The sequence below is a fragment of the Caretta caretta genome, chromosome 13 (assembly GCF_965140235.1).
Source record: "Caretta caretta isolate rCarCar2 chromosome 13, rCarCar1.hap1, whole genome shotgun sequence".
Taxonomy (NCBI): Eukaryota; Metazoa; Chordata; order Testudines; family Cheloniidae; genus Caretta; species Caretta caretta.
This window is the reverse complement of record NC_134218.1, coordinates 19,529,777-19,557,389: the sequence shown is the minus strand read 5'-3', so window position 1 is coordinate 19,557,389 and position 27,613 is coordinate 19,529,777. Positions and strand designations below refer to the sequence as shown.

The 27,613-nt window shown below is 44.8% G+C and overlaps 1 protein-coding gene across 1 annotated transcript; it reads right to left on the bottom strand.

The window, feature by feature from the left end:
- Positions 1-395: 395 nt before the first annotated feature.
- Positions 396-24,661, bottom strand: LOC125622401 (thyrotropin-releasing hormone receptor-like). The gene is made up of 3 exons (XM_048820452.2): positions 24,500-24,661; positions 21,879-22,768; positions 396-2,832 (listed from the first exon to the last, which is right to left on the bottom strand). The coding sequence occupies exons 2-3, from the start codon at positions 22,683-22,685 to the stop codon at positions 2,452-2,454; spliced, it is 1,188 nt and encodes a 395-aa protein (XP_048676409.1). The 5' UTR covers positions 22,686-22,768; positions 24,500-24,661; the 3' UTR covers positions 396-2,451.
- Between the last annotated feature and the right edge of the window lie 2,952 nt (positions 24,662-27,613).

Below are 27,613 nucleotides of genomic sequence, written 5' to 3'. Positions count from 1 at the left end.
TTTGAATTCAGGAGTTTGGTTTGAATTCATCTCTAGATTATATCTGCTTTTTATCAATTAAAAGAGGTGGCTGGGGTAGGGGAAAGGCTGAAAAGTCCCATCCAGGTCAATAGTGCTCTTTTGCTGTATAGAAATACAGGATTTGACATAGCAAACATTCTAAACAAATTTTCAAGCAAACCCCAGCTCAGCCAGTGAAGGCTTGTACTGGTCTTTCATTATGCACAGTTCTTCCGTGTATTTATTAATGTCTAAGGTATCCATTCGCTGAGTACCTGGGGACCCCCTCTCTATCATCCCTGGTACACACTTCAGTATACTCTATATAACATAGCTAGGCGCGGAAAGCTCTTTGGGACAGTGACGGTCTGTTCATTACATGTATGAATGTAGAGGGGCCCTGATCTGTATCAAGGGCCTTAGATGCTACTGTAATACAAATAAATAGCTATAATCACAATACTTCCCTATTCACCATGATCATACATACAAATGAAACTTGTTTACCTGCAGAGTTGCATGCCAGATTGTCTCATTATAGAATAGGAAACCAGCTGGAATTATTGTGTCTTGAATTTCTGGAGTGGCACTTGGGCTACTTTCAATGTGAGGTCATTAATCATGGCACATTTTGATGTATACAGCAGCTTTCCAAGTTTCTATTATACCTTGCGTGTGCCTACCACTGTTTTTGAGACCTTTACACTTGATGATTTTGTGTGGTGGCAGCTGTTCTGCTCTGAGCTGCATGTTAATCTTATTAGTAACCTCTACTTAGTGCCACCAAATATTAAGATAGAAGAAAAATTGTGTCCTGTAAGCTGTGTCTTTTACTTGCTCCTTTGGTACAATTTTCCAATGCTGTAGCCCTGGTAATTCTATCCAGTTCTCTTTGTAGAATCCAATTGAAGCTGTGATTTAAAATCAGTGAGCAGAACTCCCAGTGATAATCACAATAGTTGGTTCCTAAAGACTCACATACATTAATGACAGGCCAGCTGTTAGCACATGAAGCACATCTGTTCATAAATTCCCGAACATTCCTATAGTATGCATCTGAAACAACAATTTGCATTTTTTAAACATTTTCTTTGCCTTAAAATTATTTTGGACCAGATAGTTAAATAAAAGACAGTATAATATATATACACACACATAGAGCCACATATCACACCAAAACCAAATATATGCTGTATAGTCCTCAGATAGGTCAGAATGAAGTGCAGGTTCGGTTCTCAGAACAGTTCTCTTCTGTAGGTGTACAGCTGGATAGCTGCACATTTGTGCTCTAGACATACTGTACAGTCCCTTTCTAATTTGAGGATATGGAGCTGTAAGATGCCACACAGTGACGAAAGAATCTCCAATGTATGGTGAGAGTCTCACAGAAAGTCTCTGTCGCTCACCAGGATTACCAATGGCTGCCATTTGTTTTATGGAGCAAAATCTTCCCTAGGAATTCCCAGGATTCAGAATGTTCCTTTTAACCATGTGCAATCTTCTATGCTTTTGATCTAGTCCAAATAATAACTTGCAGTTATGGGACATGCTCCACTGGATGGTTTCATTGAACTGTACAATTCTGAATATCCATTTCTCTTCTTAGAGTGTAACCACAATTAGAAACAATAATATTACACATTTACATAGGACCATTCATCACAAAGGGCCCCATGACACTTTACAACTTTTACAAATTATTTAAGGTATCTAACACAATCATTTTGCTTGCCACTGAAATGCAGCCACCTCTGGGATAGCGTGTGGCAGCTGTTCAACAGTACACAGCAACATCACACTATAAGTTACAGCAGAACAGAAAAGGAAGAGTACTGTATGCAATTGTAGATGCTGGAGAGACTTTAAGTAGGAAGAATAAAATTTTCCAAATTGGAATTTGTCCAGGACAATGGAGCTGACACCTCTCCTATTATTGAAAGCCCTATGAGATCTTCATTAAATGACTTCAAGTGGCCTGGGTCTTGGTTCTATGTCCCCCCAGAAAGATGACACTTCAGCAATACAGTGCCCCTTACTACTGTTTGGGAGGCATTGGTTCAGAGAAAAGATATCCTACTGAAGACACTGTACAACCTCCTGCAGCACCTGGATTTTCTTAGGTTTCCTATGCAAACCCTGACTAGGCCCCACAAATAAAAATATTTGTGCATAACAGGAAATGTAAATGCACCACCACATTAACTACAGACCATGCAAAATGCTGCCAAAAGTCTAACACACAATCTAATTGTGAATAAATTAGCATTCAGGAAAAGAAAATTAATTTGCCCTCTACGAATCTATTTTGTTAAATGCCCTAGAGAGCTCTTAAATTAATTTTGTTGTGTGCTCTCCGCATATGGCAGAAACAATTTTCAATAGGACGTTCCAGACAGTGTAAAATACAACCACGTACTTCCCAAAGTCTATGTTGTTTCATGGTCACCGTGTTTATCTGTAAAGTTTACTTTTCTTCACTGTTGCGGAGAAACCATTTAGATCTTCTTGTTCTGTGACATCATGATCGGAGCTGTCATGGGAATAGTCCTTCATGACGCTATAGTACACCGGAACATTGTACGGGGTGGGGTTCTCAGTCCTTTTCTGTTCACATCTGCATAACTTTTTGAAAGCTGCTCTAAATTTCTGAGACATCAGGTTGTAAATGATGGGATTGATGGCACTATTCAGGTAAATGCACATCCTACAGAAGAGGAGGAACCAGATGTTGAGGTACGGAGGGTCCAGGAAGGAGTTCACTACCACCAATGTGCGATATGGCATCCACAGCAGGGCAAAGAGGATCACTACCACAGCCAACATCTTGATCACCTGTTGAATTGGGAGGGACAAAAAATAAATAGCTGATGTTACACTTCTTCCAACAGGACCTTCCCACTTTTGAAACTGCAGAGGGCCAGCTCAGGGGCTGTGCATCACTTAACTCCCATTTAAGTCTTCAAAATTAGGCTAAGTGGGGCATAGATCTTGGGCAACCCCTCTGGAGGGGGCCAATTTCACTCCTGTGAGTACATTTTATATAAATAACACACTTACATAACAGGTCTCCCGTCATCATTGAAGACACTTAAAACCCCATTGGAAACAATCATTCATTGGCTGGGAGATGAGCTGGATAGAAAGGACTGAAGAGGTCAGAATTTCTGACTGGATGCAATTTTGAAAATTGCTTGTGACAACAACAAAAACGAAGGGGAGAACTATCCTGTATGCTAGGGCAGAATCCCAAACAGCATTTGATGCAGGAAGCATTCAAATTACTTCTCAGATATTTAACTGATTATTTTGGACTCTGTTGACTTTCCGCTCAATTTAAACATTTCAGATCCAAGTGATTCTGCCAGTTACTGGTATTAGAGCACCAGACTCCAGCATGAATTCCAGATGTGTTCCCAGAGCAATTTTTTTTGCAGAGTAGCTAGTGAATATTTTTAAAATCCGAAGCATCTGCAAAGTTCTGTATTGGCACATTAGGAAAAAGGACGTGATGAGAATTCAGAAATGAGCCGCGGTTCCTCTCTGCTGTACTCCAGAATTTTTTTAAAAATGCATTTCTCTTATATTGATTTTCTACAATAATCTGAATCAGGCAGTTGCAAACAGCCATTTCTATGAGTGATTATATTCCTTTCAGCACATATTTATTGAATACACATGCTCTTCAGAATGCTCTATATATGTTAGTGGGAGTACGACATGCATATTAAGGGAATAGGCACCCCTAAATGCCCAAAAAGGGGGTAGTTCAGTAATTATGCTTTTCTGCAGGAAGATAGATATTTCTGTCAAGATCTGACACCCTGGTTCTCTTGAAGTATGGTTTTCAGTTGGTTACAGGGTAGAATGCTCTCTGCAGGAGCTAAGAATGGTGACATGTCGCAATGTAATGCCTGAAACAAGAAAGGGATTACTACCAAGCCTGGAAGCCAGAGTACAGTACAGTGGTGACACAGGGAACATCCCAGCATGAGATAGTGGGATGATGCTATGAGCTACTGTGTCACAGCTAAGAACCCAATGGACCAGTTATTGTGTCTTACTCCTTCTGGGAAATACACATGAAGGATTGCAGTACGTGCGACGTTACCCATATCTGACAGTTCTACCATGGAAATCGTTACTTACAAGGAACAGGATGGCTCAGGGGATAGTAGAGTCATATATAGATTTCTGGTTCCAATCTATCCCATCTAGCATCAAATCCTATGCTTATGGGTAATTTTTAGAAATACTCAGAAATAGATTGGTAGTGACCAGCAGTCATTATAGTATGACGGTTGGCTTGCTGCTCCACATGAAATCCACTGGGTTCTGTCCAGTTCCAGGTATAACCAACTGTCATAACTGGTACCACTGTCTCAGTTAAAAGGATTAGGAGTGACCATGGAGACTGAACTATCTTCTGCTCAATAAAGGGTGTGTATTCATGTCAGTGCTGAGGCACATTCACGGGGCATTACGATGGAGTCCCACATTGCTGCAATCTGTGCTGTCAGTGATCTGGGTTTGTAGGATTTTTTGTCAAACCAGCGCAGTAAAGGATAGATTTCCTTACCAACCCCCCACATGTGGTACTTACAATGCAGTGCATCAGCGTTACTATATACAGCTGTTACATGTTAGTAATATAACATTCAACTAATCTGTTAAGGTCAATAAAATTGAAAGACAGTTGTCCAAAATATTTTTCTATTTACCACGGCTGGAGATGGAAGATGTATGAGGACTTGAATATGAGGATGGGTTTTACACTGTTCCCAAGGATGAAGATGGTAACCTTGATGGTTAAGCTTTGCAGGTGCCAACTGGGATGTTGCTATTGATAATGACAATGAAGGCGTTGAACCTGATGCTAAAGATTTGTAATGGATACAAAAAAAAATTATATATGAACATAAGAAATATTGTTATATCAATTAACTGAGAGAAACTGCTCAACATGATGGAGGCCAACACACCACCTGGAAAAGTAGTGGTCAGCACAGATAATCAGCCAGTTTTGTGCACAGAACAAAGTCATTAGAGAGACACAGTCAAGAGGGAGAGCTCACAAGAAGACACTTGTAGCCTTTTAGGAAGAGAGAGGGCCAGATCCTCAGCTGGTGTAAAGTGGTGTTGCTCCAAGTAAATGGAGCTATGCCAAGGATCTGACCAGGAATCATCTCTCTGTACATCTGTAAGGTACAAACACTTCCCCCTGAGTCACTGCACATTTACCTCATCCTGCTGAGGTTTGATTCTGTAAGAGAACTTGGAATGTGTTCACCTTGGACAAAGCTGTAACAATCAATTGAAACCAAGTGCCTGTCTTAAGTGACCCTGAGTACAAATTCATTCAACCTTTAGTTCACCTCTACTAAACATTTTATTTAGCTTGGTCTCCTGGGTGGTTGACGCAGACTTGGCTGTATATTCATTTGGTTTACACAGGCTGCAAGCATCCTTGTCCTGTCTGAACAGGAACTCCATTAAGGCCCTGGCTATCCTCTGGGATAAGCAGAAAATTCAGTATTAGAGATTTGGGGCTTAGTCCAAAAACTGCTGAAATTAATGGGACACTTTCCATTGGCTCAATGGGCTTTGGATTGGGCCTATGCAAGATAGCCGTCTGAAAGTGTGACCTAGAAACCTTCGCTAGCCAGCCTAGGCAGACTGGGCATTGAGCACAGACATTCCTTCCTAAAGTGATGAGAGTTATCAGATTCCGAATGGCATACAATAATCCCTTTCATGTACATACTCTGAATACAAACTTTGGCATGTTTAGCTGTGCTCTCTGGTGGACTTCACTTCCCACTGGGGGACCGGAGTTTCATTTAAACATCTAAGATGACTTTTTTTCTTTATTTGTAATTCTCTTCTTCTTTGGTTTGAAGCACCATTATGTTTGTGAAGGGTGACCTGTTCATTCACAAGTAACAGTACCAGTCACTAATAAAGAGGGAATGTTCCCAATATGAGGGAAATTAACATCTGGTTACCGATGGTTTCTCAAGCCGTAGGAAATTAGGATGGAAGGAACCATTGGTCCAGTTGTCTTTTTACCAGAACAACCCCCCACCCCTTTTTCAGCAGGTGCTTATAGAAATGCTAGGAATCCTCAGTACTCATTCACTCTATTTTTACCTGACTTAACATTCACAGCTTCAGCTCATTCCCACAGTACCTGATTCCATGTCACAATAATTCTCTGATCAAAAAGCCTCTTCCTGATCTCAAGCCTGAATCTACCCTTCCTCAATTTTTGGTCAAGTTCAAGGTCAAGTAATTTTACCTTTTTCCCATCACATAAAGCCAGCACTGATTTAACCTCGAGAAGAATTGTATTACTTTTATTAAATCACTTTTTGTGTGACTTTTCCCATACACTGAGCACACTGATCTCTGTCAGGCAGCAGTTCTGCAGTACGCTCTCTAAAATGTAAATGTACTTAGTCAATCTGTACTGATCACAATCTCACAGATGGAGACCTAAGCAAAGCTGCATCTAATGGAATACATATCTCCTTTCACTGCAATATCATTTATTCCAGGTCTCTCTCAAGCCCACTTCCATTCCAGCATCATTGAGAGTAAAAAGGTCCTACGTCATAGCAGTGCATGACTGACAGGAATCTTTTGCTGTCCTCTTCTGTTGGATACTATAGGTCTCACAAGGCAATGATTTCACTCACTGTGTTCTGTAGTCACTCTTCACCAGGTCAGCATGAGGTATCATCCTTTCTTTCTGACTTTAATTAAATAATAGATTCCCCATTTAACCACCTTACCCACCATGCAGTACTTACAGGACATCAAAGTAGAATTGTTAAGCAAGAGAGAATTTATGAAGGTTAAGGATATCATAAATAATATGTCATGAGTAGCAAGGGTTATCTGAATGGTTTTAGTGACAAATGTCCTCAGTGACTTTGAGCATGTTTCATCCCAGATATAACCATCTCCAGTTGCTAAAAATAATTCTATTCCATTCTAGACCAGACATTTGCTGTTGAAGATTCCGGTTACAACACCTGTCTGTTTTGGTGGATGTGCAGCTCTGCCTGGTACTGTGGGGCCTGATTCCACACTTCACTGACTGCCTGTGTCATTTGCACCAGTGCAAAGCGGGTCTCAGATGCTCAGATGCCTTCTGATCTGGTAGCATTTTGCAATGCTTTGCATGGCCTTTAGGTGACCTAGAGGTGCAGGGTAACAGAGAGCCATGTTGGTCTCCTGCCTATCCACAAAGAAGCAAAGCACTTACTTAGGCTGCTCCCTCATAGAATCATAGAATATCAGGGTTGGAAGGGACCTCAGGAGGTCATCTAGTCCAACCCCCTGCTCAAAAGCAGGACCAATCCCCAATTAAATCATCCCAGCCAGGGCTTTGTCAAGCCTGACGTTAAAAACTTCTAAGGAAGGAGATTCCACCACCTCCCTAGGCAACGCATTCCAGTGTTTCACCACCCTCCTAGTGAAAAAGTTTTTCCTAATATCCAACTTAAACCACTCCCACTGCAACTTGAGACCATTACTCCTTGTCCTGTCATCTTCTACCACTGAGAATAGTCTAGAACCATCCTCTCTGGAACCACCTCTCAGGTAGTTGAAAGCAGCTATCAAATCCCCCCTCATTCTTCTCTTCTGCAGACTAAACAATCCCAGTTCCCTCAGCCTCTCCTCATAAGTCATGTGTTCCAGACCCCTAATCATTTTTGTTGCCCTCCGCTGGACTCTTTCCAATTTATCCACATCCTTCTTGTAGTGTGGGGCCCAAAACTGGACACAGTACTCCAGATGAGGCCTCACCAATGTCGAATAGAGGGGGACGATCACATCCCTCGATCTGCTCGCTATGCCCCTACGTATACATCCCAAAATGCCATTGGCCTTCTTGGCAACAAGGGCACACTGCTGACTCATATCCAGCTTCTCGTCCACTGTCACCCCTAGGTCCTTTTCCGCAGAACTGTTGCCTAGCCATTCGGTCCCTAGTCTGTAGCTGTGCCTTGGGTTCTTCCATCCTAAGTGCAGGACCCTACACTTATCCTTATTGAACCTCATCAGATTTCTTTTGGCCCAATCCTCCAATTTGTCTAGGTCCCTCTGTATCCTATCCCTGCCCTCCAGCGTATCTACCACTCCTCCCAGTTTAGTATCATCCGCAAATTTGCTGAGAGTGCAATCCACACCATCCTCCAGATCATTTATGAAGATATTGAACAAAACCAGCCCCAGGACCGACCCCTGGGGCACTCCACTTGACACTGGCTGCCAACTAGACATGGAGCCATTGATCACTACCCGTGATCCTCCTTTCATCCATCCTCCTGAGGAAAAACTAGACTACAAAGAATCACTAGTTCACTGCTTAATAATTAAAAGGGTGGGGGGGGGGGCTGGGGCGACACCAGTGGAAACATCAGAGAGGATGTCAAAGTTACCCACTTTTCCAGACTAACAGGGGAAGAGAGAATCTGTTTCTACAGTGACTACAAAGTACAAGACTGTAGTAAATGAGCTACCCTGCCGAGTACAAGAAGACATGGCAAAGTGAGAAGTGACATCAGCATCCTCGAAGCTTTCTAGCCTTCTAAAGGCTCCTCACTGTATTTCAATGAAAAACTAGCCCAAGCAGCTATGTGGGGTGGGTGTGTATATGTGGTCCTGGGGGCATGTTTGTAAAAATTCATCCCCACTTGAGGGCCCTACATGATATTTAAAACACACGCAACTTAAAAGCGAGAAACTAAAACATAAATGGGGACATTATCCCCCTGGGGAGACAGCTGTTGGTATCTGCTAAAGAGAGAGCGCTCTGAAAGACACTGAGGAATCTCGGTATAAAAGCTGTTCCTTGTTACAGCCTCTTCCCAGCAAAGGTGCTTTCCCCCTGCCCTGGAAGGTGAAGGCTGGGGAGCCATAGCAATGCAAGCAGCAAGATCAGCAGGGGTTTCTAGGGACCTGGGCTAGCAGCAGCTTCAAAAGTCTTGCAAAACAATTATTGTGTCAGATCTCAGATAAAGTGGAAAGAGTGAGTCAGGGGCAGACAAGGAGGGAGAGATCAAATAAAACATCTGATGAGTTAGGGCCTTTTTTATTCAACCAGCTTGGCTGAACTAATCCATGGCTTCCAGACACTCCACTAAACATCCGGCTAAAGCCAAAGGCACTAAGCTTTGTGGATAAAGATTTCTGTCCAGGCACCTTTCCCTCACAGATCTTAGGCATTCGCTGGCATCTTGGTTTTTGTTTTATTATTTCAAGAATAAAAGATGCTGGGCGATTAAAAGCTAGAGCTGAGAGAGAGAGAAATGAACAGTTCAGGGTTTGCATGTCATCCTTCTGATCCCACCTGCTCATTCATAATGATAGCTCATAGCGTAAGTTATAACTGCTCAAAAGAAGAAATTCAGATGAAAGTCATCTCCCTGCCCCTGAGGGAAAGAATCTCAGTTACAGTATCAGCTCCTTGTCCTGGGCTGGAGCCTGGACTCTAGGACCCTGGGGCCTCAGAGCTCATGCTCCAACCCAAGCCTGAATGCCTACACCACAGTTAAACAGCCCCTTTGCCTGAGCCCCACGAGCCCGAGTCAGCTGGCATGAGCCAGCCAGCCACAGGTGTCTAATTCCAGTATAGTCACCTCCCCGACACACTCTGTGATTTATCTTACAGCTGCTTACTTTGCATTAGCAAAATAATTGAGCATGCAAAGCCATTTAAAAGTATTGAGGAGAAATGTAAAGGGCCTCAGAAATGGGAACAAATACTTATAGTTGTCTCCAAGCGCTCAACTTACTGAGCCTGGTCATAGAATCATAGGGCTAGAAGGGACTGCAAGCTTCATCTTCTAGTCTAGCCCCCTGCCAGGTTGCAGGATTTGTTGTGTCTAACCATCCAAGACAGATGGCTATCCAGTCTCCTTTTGAAAACCTCCAGTGAAGGAGCTACCACAACGTCCCTAGGGGTCTGTCCCATTGTCCTAATTTTCTTATAGTTAGGAAGTTTTTCCTGAGATTTAATCTAAATCTGCTATGCTGTAGTTTGAACCCATTGCCTCTTGTCCTGCCCTCTTGTCCTGGCAAGAGAGAACAACTTTTCTCCATCTTTTTTTATGGCAGCCTTTCAAGTATTTGAAGACCACTATAATGTCTCCCCTTAATCTCTTTTCCAAACTAAACATACTCAGTTCCTCCAACCTTTGCTCATATGGTTTGCATTCCATCCCTTTGATCATCTTTGTCAATTGCCTCTGGATCCTTTCCAGTTTTTCTACATCCTTTCTATACACTGGTGACCAAAATTGGGCACAGTACTCCAGCTGAAGCCTAGCCAGTGTTGAGTAGAGTGGTACTATCACCTCCTGTGACTTGCATGCTATGCCTCTGTTAATGCAACCTACAATTGCATTTGCTTTTTTTCCAACAGCATCACATTGCTGACTCATGTTGAGGTTGTGATCCACCGCAACTCCCAGAATCTTCTCAGCAGTGCTGCTGCCAAGCCAGTTGTCCTCCATTCTGTATTTGTGGATTTGGTTTTTCTTCCCTAAGTGTAGCACCTTACATTTGTATTGCTGAATCTCATTTTGTTGTCTATAGCCCAGTTCTCCAGTCTATGAAGATCCCTCTGAATTTTAGCTCTATGCTAATCCCCCCTAGCTTTATCTCATCTGCAAATCTGATCAGTATGATCTCTGTTCTGACATCCAGGCCATTAATAAAGATGTTAAACAACGCCAGACCCAGAATGCCTGTGGAACCCCACTTGAGACCTCCCTCCAATCTGACATTATTCCATTAATAGTTACTCTTTGTTTGCAGTTGTTTAACCAATTATGTATCCATTTAATTGTAGCTCTGCCAAGCCCACATTTCTCCACCTTACTTAACAGAATGCCATGTGGGACTGTGTCAAAAGTCTTGCTGAAGTTCAGGTTAATGTCCACTGCATTCCCCTTATCCATCAAATCCGTTAACCTATCAAAGAAGGAAATCTAGTTGGTTTGCATGATTTGTTCTTAGTAAATCCATGCTGGCTGCTAATGATTATGCCAGGGCGTGTGACTGCATGTGTGTGGGAAGCAGCTTTCTTCTCAAAAATCTCTCTCAACAAATGCCTTCTGCATCTCTGTCTTCATCCTGTTCCCCTAACAAGGTTTTTCTCAGTGTGACGCGCTCATTTCATTCCACACAGCTCCACATGGAAAAGTCACAAAATGGAACCAACCCGCAAGTCTCTCACTAAAGCACAAACTCAGCAAAGGGAAGTCTTTCAAAGCAGTTAAACACGCCAGCCATAACTGCTAACTCTAACTTCTTGGAGCAATGAGAGCTGTTTGCTGTAATGAGCACAATCACCTCCACAAGCATCTCTTTGAACACTGTGCCGTGGGAAGGGGGACAGAATGAGTTACACTCAAAAGCTCTGGGAGTGAAGTCAGTTTTAATCCACAGAACAACTTCACTCTAAGCCAAGACCTCGTGATGAGAGTGGCACCTTGTGTTGCAATACATTTTTGGGGGGCTTTCATCCTCCATCACTGTGAATGCATTTCCACTGTGTCTGAGTTCACCGCTCCCACTGTACAGAGCTTACTGGAGTTACAGTCCTCCCAGCTCATTTTAGTCATTTAGGAGATGGCTGCTGTTTTGCAGTCCCACTCAGTATCTCCATCCCTGCTTCTTACATCTGGCCTTAGTGAGTTCCTTAGGCTGTATGCTTTCTATCACCCCTTCCATCTGCTACAGTCTCACTTTAGGCAGCTGCTTTTGAGTCCCTGCTGCTGTTCTCCAGTTTCCACACCCTCTCACTTCCCCTTGCACACCTTCTCCCCTGCCTTATTTTTGTCCTACCATTCCAACACACCTTCAGCCCCACTTCATGTGGCCATCCCTGTAGCCTCTTAGTCCTGGCCACAGTGGTTTAAAGAACATCTCTGCTGCCCACTGGTGGTTATTTATTATCAGATAAAATCATGTAACATTTTTATTTATCAGGCAGTTATCCCTAAGCCCATTGTTTCCAACATAAACCTTGCAAAATAGCCTCCCTTATGAAAGTCACACTAATCCCTGCTCTGTGTCTGTGGAATTCACACAGATCATCTTAGGTAAATGAGCTTGTTCACACATTACATTTGAAAAACTAACCAATTGCACCACTTGAACCACTCGGACATGTGCAGCCTAAATTGGCTGGAGAAACTGGCTGTAACACATATCCTCTCTTGTCCCTCCCCTCCCAGGTTTCATAGATTCATAGATTTTAAAGCCAGAAGGGACCATTACGATAATTTTATCTGAGCTCCTGTTTAAAGGTGGCCTGGGGATCTCACCCCATAATTTCTGCATCAAGCCCAAAATTTCTGTATGAGCTACATCATCTCTTTCAGAAAGATATCAAGTCTTGATTTAAAGATTTCAGGTTTCTCTAAGTATGCTCCAAATGTTTTTTTAACTTATTAATAATTCATAGATTCATAGCGTTTAAGGGCAGACAAGACCATTAGATCATCTAGTATGACCTCCTGTACATCACAGGCCATTAAATTGGCCATAACTGCTGTATGGAGCCCAATAACTTGTTTGACTAACACATTACTTGTGTTTTGCTGAAGCATATCTTCCAGAAAAGCATCCAGTCCTGACTTGAAGACATTATGAGATGGAGAACCCACCACTTCTTTTGGTAGTTTTGTTCCAATGGTTAATCACTCTCACTGTTAAAAACTTGTGCCTAATTTCTAATTTGATTTTGTCTGGCTTTATCTTTAGTACCTGGTATTTTCTCCCTGTGAAGATACTTATAGACTGTAATCAAGTCATTGCTGAATTTTCTTTTTGAAAAGCTAAACAAATTAAGCTCTTTAAGTCTCTCACTGTCAGGCATTTTCTCCAGCTCTCAAATCATTTTTGTGGCTCTTTCTCTGCACACTCCCCACTTTTTCAACAACCTTTTTAAAATATGGACACCAAAACTGGATGCAGTATTCCAGGATCAGTCTCACCAGAGCCATACATAGAGGTAAAATCATCTTCCTACTTCTGTTCATTACTCCGCTGTTTGTGCATCCAAGGATCGCATGAGCACCCTTGGCCACAGCATCACACTGGCAGCTCATGCTACGTTGCTTGTGCACTATCACCCCTAAGCCCTTCTCAGAGTCACTACTTTCTAGCATACAGTCCCCATTCTGTAGGTATGGCCTGCATTCCTTGTTCCTACATGTATAACTGCATTTGGCTGTATTAAAACATATTTTGTTTGAATGGGCCCAGGTTACCATACAGATTGCTCTGTATGATTGCCTTGTCCTCATCGTTTACTACTGTGCATATCCATGTGTCATCTGAAAGTTTTATCAGCAGTGATTTTATATTTACTGCCAGATCTCTGATGCAAAGGTGTACCTTATTTCTGGTCTGAATCTGTCTCACTTCCATCCACTGGACTGCTGCAAGATCAAATAGCTGGGGCATGTTGTATCCGCTCCTGTCTGTCATGTTAGTCACATAGGCCCTAATCCTGAAAATGCTTACACACATGAGTAGGCCCATAGACTAAATAGATAAATTCATGGAGGATAGGTCCATCAATGACTATTAGCCAAGAGGGGCAGGAATGGTGTCCCTAGCCTCTGTTTGCCAGAGGCTGGGAGTGGGTGCAGGGAATGGATTACTTGGTGATTGCCTATTCTGTTCATTCCCCCTGGGGCACCTCGCATTGGCTGCCGTCAGAAGACAGGATACTGGACTAGATGGACCTTTGGTCTGACCCAGTATGGCCATTCCTATGTTCTTTAATTCAAACATCCATGAGTGTTTGCAGGATCCAGGTCTTAGAATGTGTAAGCTCCTCAGAGCAGGGATCTGCCTTCTATTTGTTTCCTGTGAGATGCCCAGCATACCTGTGAACAGTAGGAGATAACAAATATAATAATATTTATTGCTATGTTAGCACCTGCAAAAGCACATTTGTATTAGAAAATCTGCTGATTTCTAGGTGCCTCCCTTGTGTTTGTACCTACTTGGCAATTGTGCTTTTAAACAAGCTCCTGTATTGACGCAGAGAAGTCTCATTATTAGCATGTCTACGGGGGGGAGGTTATCCTAGTATTTACCATTCCAGATAAGACACCTCTCCCCATATGACGAGATAACTGACTCTGTGGATGAGGGGAAAGTGGTGGATGTTTTGTTCCTTGACTTTAGCAAAGCTTTTGACATGGTCTCCCACAGTATTCTTGCCAGCAAGTTAAGGAAGTATGGGCTGGATGAATGCACTATAAGGTGGGTAGAAAGCTGGCTAGATTGTCGGGCTCAACGGGTAGTGATCAATGGCTCCATGTCTAGTTGGCAGCCGGTGTCAAGTGGAGTGCCCCAAGGGTCGGTCCTCGGGCCGGTTTTGTTCAATATCTTCATAAATGATCTGGAGGATGGTGTGGATTGCACCCTCAGCAAGTTTGCAGATGACACTAAACTGGGAGGAGAGGTAGATACGCTGGAGGGTAGGGATAGGATACAGAGGGACCTAGACAAATTAGAGGATTGGGCCAAAAGAAATCTGATGACGTTCAACAAGGACAAGTGCAGAGTCCTGCACTTAGGATGGAAGAATCCCATGCACCGCTACAGACTAGGGACCGAATGGCTAGGCAGCAGTTCTGCAGAAAAGGACCTAGAGGTTACAGTGGATGAGAAGCTGGATATGAGTCAACAGTATGTCCTTGTTGCCAAGAAGGCCAATGGCATTTTGGGATGTATACGTAGGGGCATCGCCAGCAGATCGAGGGTCGTGATCGCTCCCCTCTATTCGACATTGGTGAGGCCTCATCTGGAGTACTGTGTCCAGTTTTGGGCCCCACACTATAAGAAGGATGTGGAAAAATTGAAAAACGTCCAGCGGAGGGCAACAAAAATGATTAGGGGACTGGAACACATGACTTATGAGGAGAGGCTGAGGGAACTGGGATTGTTTAGTCTGCGGAAGAGAAGAATGAGGTGGCATTTGATAGCTGCTTTCAACTACCTGAAAGGGGGTTCCAAAGAGGATGGATCTAGACTGTTCTCAGTGGTAGCTGATGACAGAACAAGGAGTAACAGTCTCAAGTTGCAGTGGGGGAGGTTTAAGTTGGATATTAGGAAAAACTTTTTCACTAGGAGGGTGGAGAAACACTGGAATGCGTTACCTAGGGAGCTGGTGGAATCTCCTTCCTTAGATATTTTTAAGGTCAGGCTTGACAAAGTCCTGGCTGGGATGATTTAGTTGGGGATTGGTCCTGCTTTGAGCAGGGGGTTGGACTAGATGACCTCCTGAGGTCCCTTCCAACCCTGATATTCTATGATTCTTTAATTATAATACAGCTTCTGGTGCTATTCAAAGTTTCTGACACAAATGATAAGGTAGCTTTCTGAAGGCCACCAGGAATATTTTCTGTGACATTTTCAAAAAGCTGCCAGTGCTTCTGGCCAGCCTATGGAAAGCATGAATGGCAGAAGGCAAATAATCCACACCAACAACAAATGATTCATAAGCAAATGAGCTGTCACAGGTTTTGAACCAGTATCACTTGTGAAGCAGCATTGTATGGTGCTATTCAAGAGACGAATGCTCCTAAAGCCATCTGGGTTGTCTTGTGGTTGGAAAGAGATGGAATGTCACCTGACATCTCTCAGTGCTAGTGATTCAACCTATTCCACAGAAAGGGAGCCTGGAGACTGGGTTCTTGAGGCAAAGCCAAGGCTGTCATGCTAGTCAGTCACTACTTGATGGTAGCACAATTATTAGGGATGGAACAGACCTGTTGGGTGGAGTATTCCAGTATTGCCATGGGCAAGATCAGCCTTTACTGCACTACCCAAAGGGGCAAATCCAGCCTCAGTTTGAAGAACTCCAGTAGTGGGAGCTTCTCTGATGTTCCTTGGGAGAGTTTCCCACAGACCAATGCAACTACCTGTTCCTGCAGTCTAGCTTGCATTTTCTTTTACACCGTTTCATGCCCCCATTTCTTAGGTTAAAAACTTCCCCAAGGCACAAATTCTTCCTTGTTCCTGGAACAGTATCGCTGCCACCACCAAGTGAGTTAGACAAAGATTTAGGAAAAGGACCACTTGGAGTTCCTGTTTCCCCAAAATATCCCCCCAAGCCCCTTCACCACCTTTCCTGGGGAGGCTTGCGAGTAAAAAAGGTAGCACAGACCAGACCCTTGGGTTTTTAGGACACTAAAAACCCCGATCAGATTCTTAAAAACAGAACTTTTATTATAAAGAAAAAGAAAGTAAAAGAAACACCTATGTAAAATCATGATGGAAGATAATTTTACAGGGGTAATAAGATTTAAAACACAGAGGATGCCTCTCTAGGCAAAACTTTAAAGTTACAAAAAAACAGGAATAAACCTTCCTCTTAGCATAGGGAAAATTCACAAGCTAAAACAAAAGATACTCTAATGCATTTCCTTGCTATTACTTCCTATTTCTGTAATTTTAGATGTATCATTCAGTAGGAGCTGGATTACTTGCTTGGTCTCTCTCTTTGTCTCCGGAGAGAACAACAAAAGCACAAACAAAAACCTCCCCCCTCCCACCCACCCCCCACCAATTTGAAAGTATCTTCTTTCCCCATTGGTCCTTCTGGTCAGGTGCCAACTAGGTTAATGGAACTGATTAACCCTTTACAGGTAAAGGAGGGATTTTATGCTACCCTTAGCTGTATGTTTATGACACCTCACAAGTGGATGGAGCATCATGAATCACCACAGTTTATGAATGATCTATTAGCTGTTCTTCAATCCAGTTCACAGAATTTCCATCTAGACCAAATTTATCCAGTTAGCTTTCAGATGGCATTGTTAGATGCTCTACTAAAGCCAAGATTTATGATACTCAGAACACTCTTTCTGTTTATTCCTTCCGCAGCTGCATCAAAATAGCTATGTGATTTATCTGGCGTGATTTTGGTGCATAGATAATTTACTGTTAAGGATAACAGCACACAGTTAAATAGCTTCACAATGACTCTAGTGGGTAGAGTAAAGGACAGGGAGTTGAACTCCTGGGTTCTGTTCTTGGCTCTTTTTTTCACTCGGTATGTGAAACTGGGCAAGAGACTCAAATCAGCCATACATAAAATGGGTGTGATGATCCTTTCATACATCACGTGGGTTTGTGACACTTATTTCAAGCAGTTAGAGCACTTTGAGATCTTTGGATGAGGAGTATAAAAATAGATAGGAAAAAGGCAGTGGCATTTTGATCCCTTCATTGTTATAGAAGAAAAACCGGTACTTGAAAACATATGCTGCAATTCAAGGAAAAGCTGACTGCCCATTTAGTTTCACCTCATATCACTTGTCTCAATACCACCAAGTACAGTGTGAAACACATACTAAGCAGCACTTACATTCAAATTACATGGCAGCCTGTTCCCTGGAACCCCATAAAGATCATTGCCTTCCAGACAGGAGATGGTTACTTTGTTTCTGATATAGGGACCTGATCCTCTTCCCATTGAATCTAATGATGAAACTCCCATTCATTTCAGTGGTGCAGGATCAAGACCTAAGTGAATTAGGGACATAAACACACATGCTTCAGGGCATAAGCAAAACTAACTAGTGGAGGTTAAGAAGACACTTCCTCTGGGAGGAAGTTATTCCATGACTGCCTAGAGTAGGGTTTCTTGCACTTTCCTCTTAAGCTTGCGTGCCAACAACTGTTAAAATCATGATACTGGACTAGGTGGACCACTGTTCTAATCCAGTATGGCATTTCCTATGTATATTCCTATGAAGTGGGAAGTTGCATATCAATTAAGCCTAGAGGCATAATTTCTTGTCCTACTGATTGAACTCAGAATGTTGATGTGTATTTATGCTAGACTCATTGTCTGAGTGCTGAATGGACCTCAAAAATTGTTAAGTTCAAGTTTGGTGCAGATAAGTCTCCATAAATGTGTGCACTTCTCAGTACTCTCTGTACCATGTGGGTCTCCAGACCTGGGTTGGCAAGCTTGGGTGAGCAAGATTTTGCATGAGATTTGAGGGCACTTCTGTCCACACATGAAACTACTGTGAGAATAGCCTTGCCTTCTATAATTCTGACCCTATCTGGGAAGCAGAAAAAACAAAAGTATCACCTCAAAACCTTAATGGTTCCATCTGAGTTTAGTCCTAAAAATCAATGAAGGTTTTTTCAGAGAAATTGGGCTTACTTACCCTACTACTGAAGTGCAACCACCTTTGGGGTGGAACATAGCAACTGGTTAACGGTGCACAACAATACAAGTGTTTGGATCAGGAAATTAAGAAGAATTCTGGATCCAGCTGAAATTGCCTGGGCAATGAAGAGAGTGGAAACTCAGCCATGACATTCAGATTAGCACCCTTATTCTGATGCAAGGGGATGTTTAATGACCATAAGCTTTGGCTTTATGTCTCACCCTTAAGACTGTGGTTACTAATATATTTCTGAAGCAGGCATTAATGAGCCTGGAGTGCCTAACTAGAAGGCTTGTCAGATAGTTGTTTGATAACTGAGCTAATAGTGTAGCTAGCCTGCTTCCTTTCCATCAGTGTCTCTTTAAACAGACCCCTTTCAAACGCTGTTTGTCTGGACTCAGCAGGACACATCTAACAAAGTGCATCAGGAATCCACATGAAATACAATGTTCGGCAAGCCGTGGCATAAGAAAATATTTCCAGATAAAGAGCCTCCTGCATATATCTGTCCTCTCTCCTTTTCCATGACAAACAGAATCATCTGTGAGAAAATGGCACAGAAAACATTCTGAGGTTGATTGTGTCCTTTACACAAATGAACATCTGGAAATAAATTATCACAAAACCTGCATCCTTTCTCACTCCTGAGATGTGCCCTTATGCAATGCAGGACAGAGAGAGATTAGCAGAACAATCAGAGGCCAGCTATGTTATATATTCTTGCCTGTACCAAACTTTCAGATACAGAAGAGGCATTTCCACTGCCTCCCCACCAAATGTTTTTCACCCTTACAGGGCTATATAGCTCATCTTCTCAGTAGTCCCTTCCATAAGGAAGGCTTTGCCACTGGGGCACCTGTACAGTATTAGCTTTACTGTTTACTTACAAACCTCACTTTTCCTAGGGACTGGAGTCAGCCACGGAAATCTCTCATCCTTGTACTGACTCTACTTAATTGTAAGATCACAACCTAGGTGGTGTGATTGCAGGAACTCCTAGTCAATGTGATATAGAGAACATAAGTATTTGGAGTTCCGATATATTGAACACAGTTCACATACAGAACCTTGAAATGGGGGTTTCTGGTATTTCTTTCCAGTCAGTATTTTTCCTCTAAGGTATTTAAGTTGGTATTTATAGCATCATAGAAATGTTGGGCTGGAAGGGACTTAAAGAGGTCATCTAGTTCAGCCCTCTGCACTGAGGCAGGACCAAGGAAACTTAGACTATCCCTGGCAGGTGTTTGTCCAGCCTGTTCTTAAAAGCTTCCAATGATGGGGATTCCACAACCTTCCTTAGAAGCCTATTCCAGAGCTTCACTACCCTTATAGATAGGAAGTTTTTCCTAATAATTTACCAAATCTTCCTTGCTGCAGATTAAGCCCATTACTTCTTGCCCTACCTTCAGTGGACATGATGGAGAAGAATTGATCCCAGTCCTCTTTATAACTGCCCTTAACATAAATGCTGAGCTGGCGTGAAACGTTGATCATATTCCTCTTTCTTACAAGGGTGCTAGGAGAACTAGTTAATGTCAGCCCAGGGCTTTGAAGATACAATAGGCTGTCTGCAGCATGCCAAGTCGTATACCTTCCCTCACTACACACACAGCACTAGAACTGGTTGAAAAAATTCAAATTTTGAAATTTTCTGATGGAAAAAAGGGGACACCAAAAGAGAGTCCCATTTCCCAACCAGCCTTTACACAGCACTTATCAGTATCAGTGCATCCATGCCTCAAGAGTATATGATCCTTACAATTTGTAGACACTAAGGGCCAAAGTCAGCCCAGGTTTAAGCCCTTAAAGTCAAGGGAGTTGCACCCACTTACACCAGGCTAGAACTGGCCTTGCAAACTGCAGTCTCCAAATCCACATCTAAATCCTCTGCCTGTCCATTTCTGCTGTAAATTATCAAGCATAATCCCAAAGGGCCTCACTTGCCTATTATTTACACGTCTAAACCACTCCAGTTCCTTTATTTCAAATGCTAACTTTTCACCCAGTTATTTTACAAGGATTCAGTATGTGATCTAAATCTTTCCATGGGAAGAGAAGAGACCAAGAGTTAAAGGAGAAAGACTAGAAACACACACACACACATGGACAGCTTAAGAGATCCAAGTACAGAGCTCTATTCTATTGCACCTGGTATTTCAAAATTTTCTCCTCACTGAGATGTAATGACTCACTCCTTGCTTGGATTCGCTAGGCAGCTCTAGAAATGGCACCTCTCCTGCCTCCCTGCACCAATGGAAAAGTTAACTAATACACAATAAAGTAAAAGTGCAGATGTAAAAATAGAGGTCCCACATCTGGACACTGTGATTGTCCGCTAAGGGAAGGAGGATAATAAGGTTTCAGATAGTTATTGTCCCGCTAAAGTGTGGGTTAGGCAGAGGATGAAATCACATCCAGACAGAATGATGAATGCTAACAGGAACGAACCAGCCAAACACGGACTAACCAGCAAAGAAAAGGGAAACGTCTCCCCCTGCTGGACGACAGCTCCTCTTTTTACTCAAGGCGAGTTTGCTCCCTAGAATTAATTCATATGCCATTGGCTCAGAAAGGAGTTCAGAGGGAAGGGATGGGAGTTTGGGTAATGGTGCTCCTGTCTGAGGTGTGTCTCATCAGATCTCCTCTTCCTTGGCGATTTTAAACTGGAAGGGTTAATTAATCATGATTCCAGTTTGGGAGTGAAGCTCAGGTCACATTATGGTAATCGAACACCTTACTAATCATGGAGCGAATTAATAGCTAGCCTGCAAGAATATCCGCCTCTAGCCAGGACTGCTCCATTCCTGCGGAATGCTTCCCTTTCTTGTGGTGTGTGTAGCACAAGGCAGTCGCTTCTCAGCCTTCTCTGCTGAGACAGGGACTGTGGGGAACCAATGCCCTGTGTAGTCAGGGGCCTTTTAAAAGAATTCAGCCTTTTATCAGCTTTCACTCCTTTTCTCCTCTTACCCCTGACGATTTCATTACACAGGGAAGGGAAAGAAAACCCGGAAATAGCAATAAAGGCAATAGCACTATTCCTCTGCTCAGCCCCATTCCCCCCACACAACCTCGCTGTCTTCTGTGAGTGGGACGATCACTCTTTTAAATCCAAGAAGCTCTGGGCTCTGTTGGGAAGCCTGCCAGCTTTGGGGAGTGTTCCAGGAGAAAAGGATCCCTAAGCACCCATCAGGTGTAATTGATTAGATGGCATTCCAGGGCCCCTGCCAAGTCAGGGATCAGAGTCGCAGTTCTAAAAGATTTTGCCCCACAGAGAAGGCCTTTGCTGCCAACCCTCAAAGTAAGGCAACTCCGCAGGCTTTCTGTTTAGAGAGATGATGACTTTCTAAGCAGCCACCAGGCGGGTTCCTTTAATGCATCCTGACCATAATGGGGGTAATGCACTAAGTCGCCCATACCCTTTCCAGGATGTCACCTGGAAACGCCAAGAAAAAAATGCCATTCAGACCAATTCCCAGTCTTTATAACACGTGAGAGACAAAGAGTGAAGACTTCTTTAGGAACACAGGAACACCACCTCTCTCATACCTCCAGTCCCTGCCCCACCGCACCTGTCTTGTGCCCCCCCATCCTCCCAATGCCACCCCCTCTCAGGTGCAGCAGGAGGGGGGCAGCACACCGGCTTTCAGGATGTACCTGTTTCCTGGAGCTCAGAGCCCCATTGTTGCCCTGGCAGGAGAGCTTCATTGAGCTGGAGCTGGGCGGCTTGCCCTGGTGCATGAAGCTGAGCCTGCCGGAGTCCTGGGGGCTGGCAGGCAGGGGGCTCATGAAGAGGATGCGGGCAATGAGGCCATACAGGACAGTGGCCAGCCCCAGTGGGATGACATAGAAGACAGTGAAGTCCAGAAAATAGATGGGCAGGTATAGGTTCCTGGAGACCCTGTAGCCACAGCTGACCTGCACCCCGTCTGAGAAGGTCGCCTGGGCAGTGTCCACCAGGAAGAACCACATCATGCAGTAGAGGGAGGTGAAGAGCCAGACACAAGCAATGATGCGCTTGGCCCGGGCCACGGTGCAGAGCAGCTGCGCTTTGATGGAGTGGCAGATGGCGATGTAGCGCTCCACCGTGAAGGCGGTGATGGAGCATGCTGAGATGTTGATGCCCAGGTACTGCAGGTAGGTGATGCACAGGCAGCCGGCGTAGCCGTACACCCAGGAGGCCACCACCTCCGATATGTTGGGCAGCCCTGCGGCCAGCAGCACAATCAGGTCTGCCACGGCCAGGCTCACCAGGTAGCAGTTGGTGGGGGTCACCATGTGCTTGGTGCGCAGCACCACCAGTACCACCATGATGTTCCCCGCGATGCCCACCCCACAGATCAGCAGCACCAGCAGGATGGTCACCACCTGCAGCTCCAGAGGGTGCTGGGGCATCTTCCCTAGGGTCTGGTTGACCCTGCTGTTGCCCAGAGGGGGTCCAAAGGCCAAGGTCTCGTTCTCCATGTGGCCTTGCTTGGGAGATCTCCTGCTGGTCCCCCGGGCTCCCCAGATGCTCTCACCAGCTCCCTGGCTGCACTTCAGGAGTCCTGAGCAAGGAGAGACAGGGAAAGTCAGTTGGTTCAAAGGAACCGCCCTGATCTCTCCCTTGCACTCCGCATCAGGCAATCACCCCTCCTCCCAGTTACTTCCGGCGTCTTCCCCCAAAACACCAGGGGCCCTTTGATTGCGCTGCTCAAGAGTTAGGAAGGGTTTTGTTTTACATGTAAAGGTCCTCCCTGCCCCAGCACACACACATGCACCCCCCCCAGCACCCCTCTCACACACACACCCTGGCAACCCCTCACAGAGCCCAACATACACCCATACTCCAGCACACACACACAGCCAGCACCCCCTCATACATCCCAACACACAGACACCCCAGCACCCCCTCAACACACACCCATACCACAGCACACACCCAGGCACCCCAGCACACACACCCAGCACCCCTTCACACACCCCAGCACGCACACCCTAGCAACCCCTCAGCACATACCCAGACCCCAACACACACCCATACCACAGTGCACACACCCATACCACAGCACACACCCAGACACCCCAGCACACACCCCAGCATCCCCTCAACACACACCCATACCACAGCACCCAGAGACACCCCCTCACACACCTCAACACACACCCATACCACAGCACATACCCAGACACCACAGTACACACACCCCAGCATCCCCTCAACACACACCCATACCACAGCACCCAGAGACACCCCCTCACACACCTCGACACACACCCATACCACAGCACACCCCCCAGACACCCTCTCACACACACCCTAGCATCCCCTCAACACCCCCCCCAGACACCCCAGCACACACACCCCAGCATCCCCACAACACACACTCAGACCCCAACACACACACACACACACCCATACCACAGCACCCAGAGACACCCCCTCACACACCTCGACACACACCCATACCACAGCACACACCCAGACACCCCAGCACACACCCCAGCATCCCCTCAACACACCCCCGACACCCCAGCACACACACCCCAGCATCCCCGCAACACACACTCAGACCCCAACACACACACACACACCCAGACACCCCAGCACACACACCGCAGCATCCCCTCAACACACCCCCAGACACCCCAGCAGCAGCAGCGATTCTGGGCTAGGAGACCGCAAACCCGCGGCACAGACAGGTGTCCCGCTGGCCCAAACTTTCGGCGCCTGCCATCGCTTCGCAGCCCCGGCGCCGCAGCATTCACCCCGCCCGAGCGCTCCTTTGCCTGAACCCCTCTTGCCTCTAAGCCGGAGAGAGGGGCCGGGCCGGGCCGAGCCGGGCGAACTTCACCCGCTCGGAGCTCCCTAGCCGGGCGGGGCGGCCAGAGGCGTCCCGGGGCGGAGGTGCTGGGGCTGGGCTCCGCGCTGCCGTGCCCGCCGGCCGGCTCTCTCCTGCGCGGCTGGAGCTGCGGCTCTCTGCTGAGCCGCCGGCAGCCTCTACCTACCCCCCCGGGGGGATTCCCAGCTGCCGTCTGGGGCAGGGTCCTAGCGCCCCCCGACCCGCGGAGCCGGAGGGCAAAGCCCAGGGGAACAGGGCTCTAGTGACTAGTCCTCCCCCCAGCACCGGGCCGCCGCTCCGTGTTCAACTCCCCGCCCCTCTTCTGCAGCCCTCCTCATTCCCCCTCCGCTTCCTCCTCTGGAGGCACTTGCACGAGTGCTTGTCCCGCAGCTACCCACTCCTGACTCCTGGGGGGTTGTGCAACCGGGCTTAGCTTCAGCGTGGCGATGAGCCCACCTCGGCAGTTCACTCACGCTCCTGGGGACTTCTCCTCTCCCTTGGAGATCCGGGTTGCGCCGGTCGCTCAGAGCCAATTCGATTTGAACCGTCCACGTTTTCAAACGCCACTCTGCCCTACATTTCAGTCCCCAAACCTCCCCTTGAATCTTCAGCTCCTGACCCTCGTGATAATCCTTCTGAGCTTTTCCTGGGGGCACATCAATTATCAATTCTTGCTTCTCTGTATGAAGAAGGAGACACACAAACCCTGAGCATGTACAGTCAGGGCTGCATAAAGTGGTGTAACACTTTCCATAATAAAGGATATACCTACAAGTACATAAAAGGTTGTTATAAGGCAGAGGGAGAAAAATTGTTCTCCTTAACCTCTGAGGATAGGACAGGAAGCAATGGGCTTAAATTGCAGCAAGGGAGGTTTAGAATGGACATTAGGAAAAACTTCCTGTCAGGGTAGTTAAGCGCTGGAATAAATTCCCTAGGGAGACTGTGGAATCTCCGTCACTGGAGATTTTTAAGAGCAGGTTAGACAGACACCTGTCAGGGATGGTCAGATAATACTTAGTCCTGCTTGGATGCAGAGGACTGGATTTGATGATCTCTTGAGGTCCCTCCAGTCCTAGGATTCTATGATTCTTGCTACCTTTTTTTTTGCAGATCTCTCATGTCACCATCATTTGCAGCAGGCCTTTGATATGCAGCAAGGGCAATCCTTTTAGGCTACAGATTTTTATTTTTATTTTGTCTCGTGAAATTCCATTTAGTTTGGCTCTAACATCAAGATACTGAAAAATCACCCTTTCTCTTCTTCCACTTGCTTTTCTTATGGAAATGTTGGGAGCCTGCCAAAATCACTGACCATTCCAAGGCTGGGCTCACACCACTGCCAAAGCAGCAGCAACAGTAGGCACTGCACTGAGAACACCAGGGAGCTGCCAGTGCAGCTGTAAAGGGAGTGAAAAGGGCAGGCTCACCTTCCCTGGTAAACCTGCACATAATAGAATTTGTTTTTCCCCTTAAAAAACCCTAAGAAATTATACACAAAAAATACATCGAAGGAATGTTGTTTAATTGCAAAGCCAAGTATTTGAAAGTTAGGGAATGCCAGATTTATGGTTGCCCAGGCAAACTTAGTCATGCCTCTTTGTATGTATGCATTATAACTAGTTAAGCACATAATAAAATACTATTTTTCCACAGGTCGACCCCCCCACACACCACCTCAGCCAGTGCACAGAACAGACAGACAAGGTTGGGGGGTGCAGACAACCACACACGTCGTACTTCCTGACTTTTGAATTCTTGACTTTACAACGTAAACAACATTCTCTAACACATTTTGTTATGTTTTATATTTAGATAATAAACACACTCACATATATGTATATAAATATGTATTATTCTATATATATTTTCTAAATTGCTTTGCAATGTTTGTAGAATACTTTTCTAGTTAGTGAAATGGTAGTCATAATAATTATTATCATCATTATTGCTGCCCTCTGGTATATGGGCAAGAACACGGCACATTCATTATAGATTCACAGCATTCCTGGTTACTTGTTGCTTGGCATCATTAGCAGGGTTGCAGTGCATTGTTCCCCCCTGAATGCAGCACTGTTGCTCCACTTTCTTCTTTCTTGGAGCTGCTCCAGCCATAATAAACATTCTCTTCCTATTACTTTTCATTGTGGGTCTACCACCCACCCTTATTTTCTACAGAAATAATAGCTGACATCATCATCAGCTCCCACAGCAGGATACTACTATATGGTAACTGTCCAGATCTGGAATTTATGATGTCAGGAACCCATGTCTTCACCACTGAACCAGCACTTAGATTTTATTGCTTAATAGCACATGTCATTACTTAATTATTTTCTAATTGTTTGATGATTTAATTCTACCTCTTACTATTCAGCATTTGCTCAGTGGCATTTTTCATCCAATGCTGTCAGATTCAGCAAACTCCTCATTCATTTTGTGTTAATATAATAACTTTCAGCTTCCCACCTAAAGAACCTCTTAATATAAAAGCCACAGATCTGCAGGCAGTGAATGTGGCCACGCACTTCTTGCTTTTCTCCATCATGACCTCCACCCTATCCCTTCCCTTATGCTGACCAAGGTTTCCAATGAACTTCTTGATCACCATTCATTACATAATCCTTTTCCACTGAGTGCTTGACGTTGTTGGATACGGCAATCTGCTGAATTCAGCCCCATATTTGGCACTGCGCTAACCTGAAGTGTAGTCCATCAATTAGGCCAGGGTTTCTCAAACTGGGGATCGTGACTCCCTCAGGAGGTCACAAGGTTATTACATGGGGGGTCATGAGCTGTCAGCCTCCATCCCCACTTTACCTCCAGCATTTATAATGGTGTTAAATATAAAAAGAAGTGTTTTAATTTATAAAGGGGGTCACACTCAGAGGCTTGCTGTGTGAAAGGGATCACCAATATAAAACTTTGAGAACCAATGGATTAGGCATATCTACAATGGGAATATGTCTCAATTTCAGCCATTAGTAGCCAGAAACTAGTAAGCCAGCACAGGTGCAAACCCCTAATGTAAAGAAGGAAAGCTGCAATTTTCCCAGTGGAACTTACCCCTGCTTGAAATGAGGGGGTAGAAATCAGTGGCTAGCTGCTGATGGCTGGAATGAGACAAATTCCCAGTGTAGACAAGGCCTTAGTGTTGTCTTATGATTTTTCTCCATAAGCTACTTCCAAGTGAAATCCATGAATTGGATTCTTTCTGGTCTGCTAAGTGGGGTCCCTTGGAGTGTGTGTGTGTTTGTGTGTGTGCAAGCATTTCGGTCATGGTGTTCAAGGGTTGACACAAGTCATTATTCTAAACAGAGTGACTGCAATGCCAATATGGTTGCTGCTGTTCATCAATACACTGCTCTATCTTAACAATACCAGAGGGTCTGCTGTTAGACAGGGATGTTATTAGCTGGTTTCAGAGTAGCAGCCGTGTTAGTCTGTATTCGCAAAAAGAAAAGGACTACCAGTGGCACCTTAGAGACTAACCAATTTATTTGAGCATAAGCTTTCGTGAGCTACAGCTCACTTCATCGGATGCAAGTGAGCTGTAGCTCACGAAAGCTG

Bases quoted from the DNA above. Each gene is read 5' to 3' on its own strand.
- LOC125622401 (XM_048820452.2), bottom strand. From the start codon at position 22,685: ATGGAGAACGAGACCTTGGCCTTTGGACCCCCTCTGGGCAACAGCAGG. The intron at 2,833-21,878 runs GTACATCCTGAA...CCAATTCAACAG, and splicing joins CTCTGAGCTCCAGGAAACAG to GTGATCAAGATGTTGGCTGT.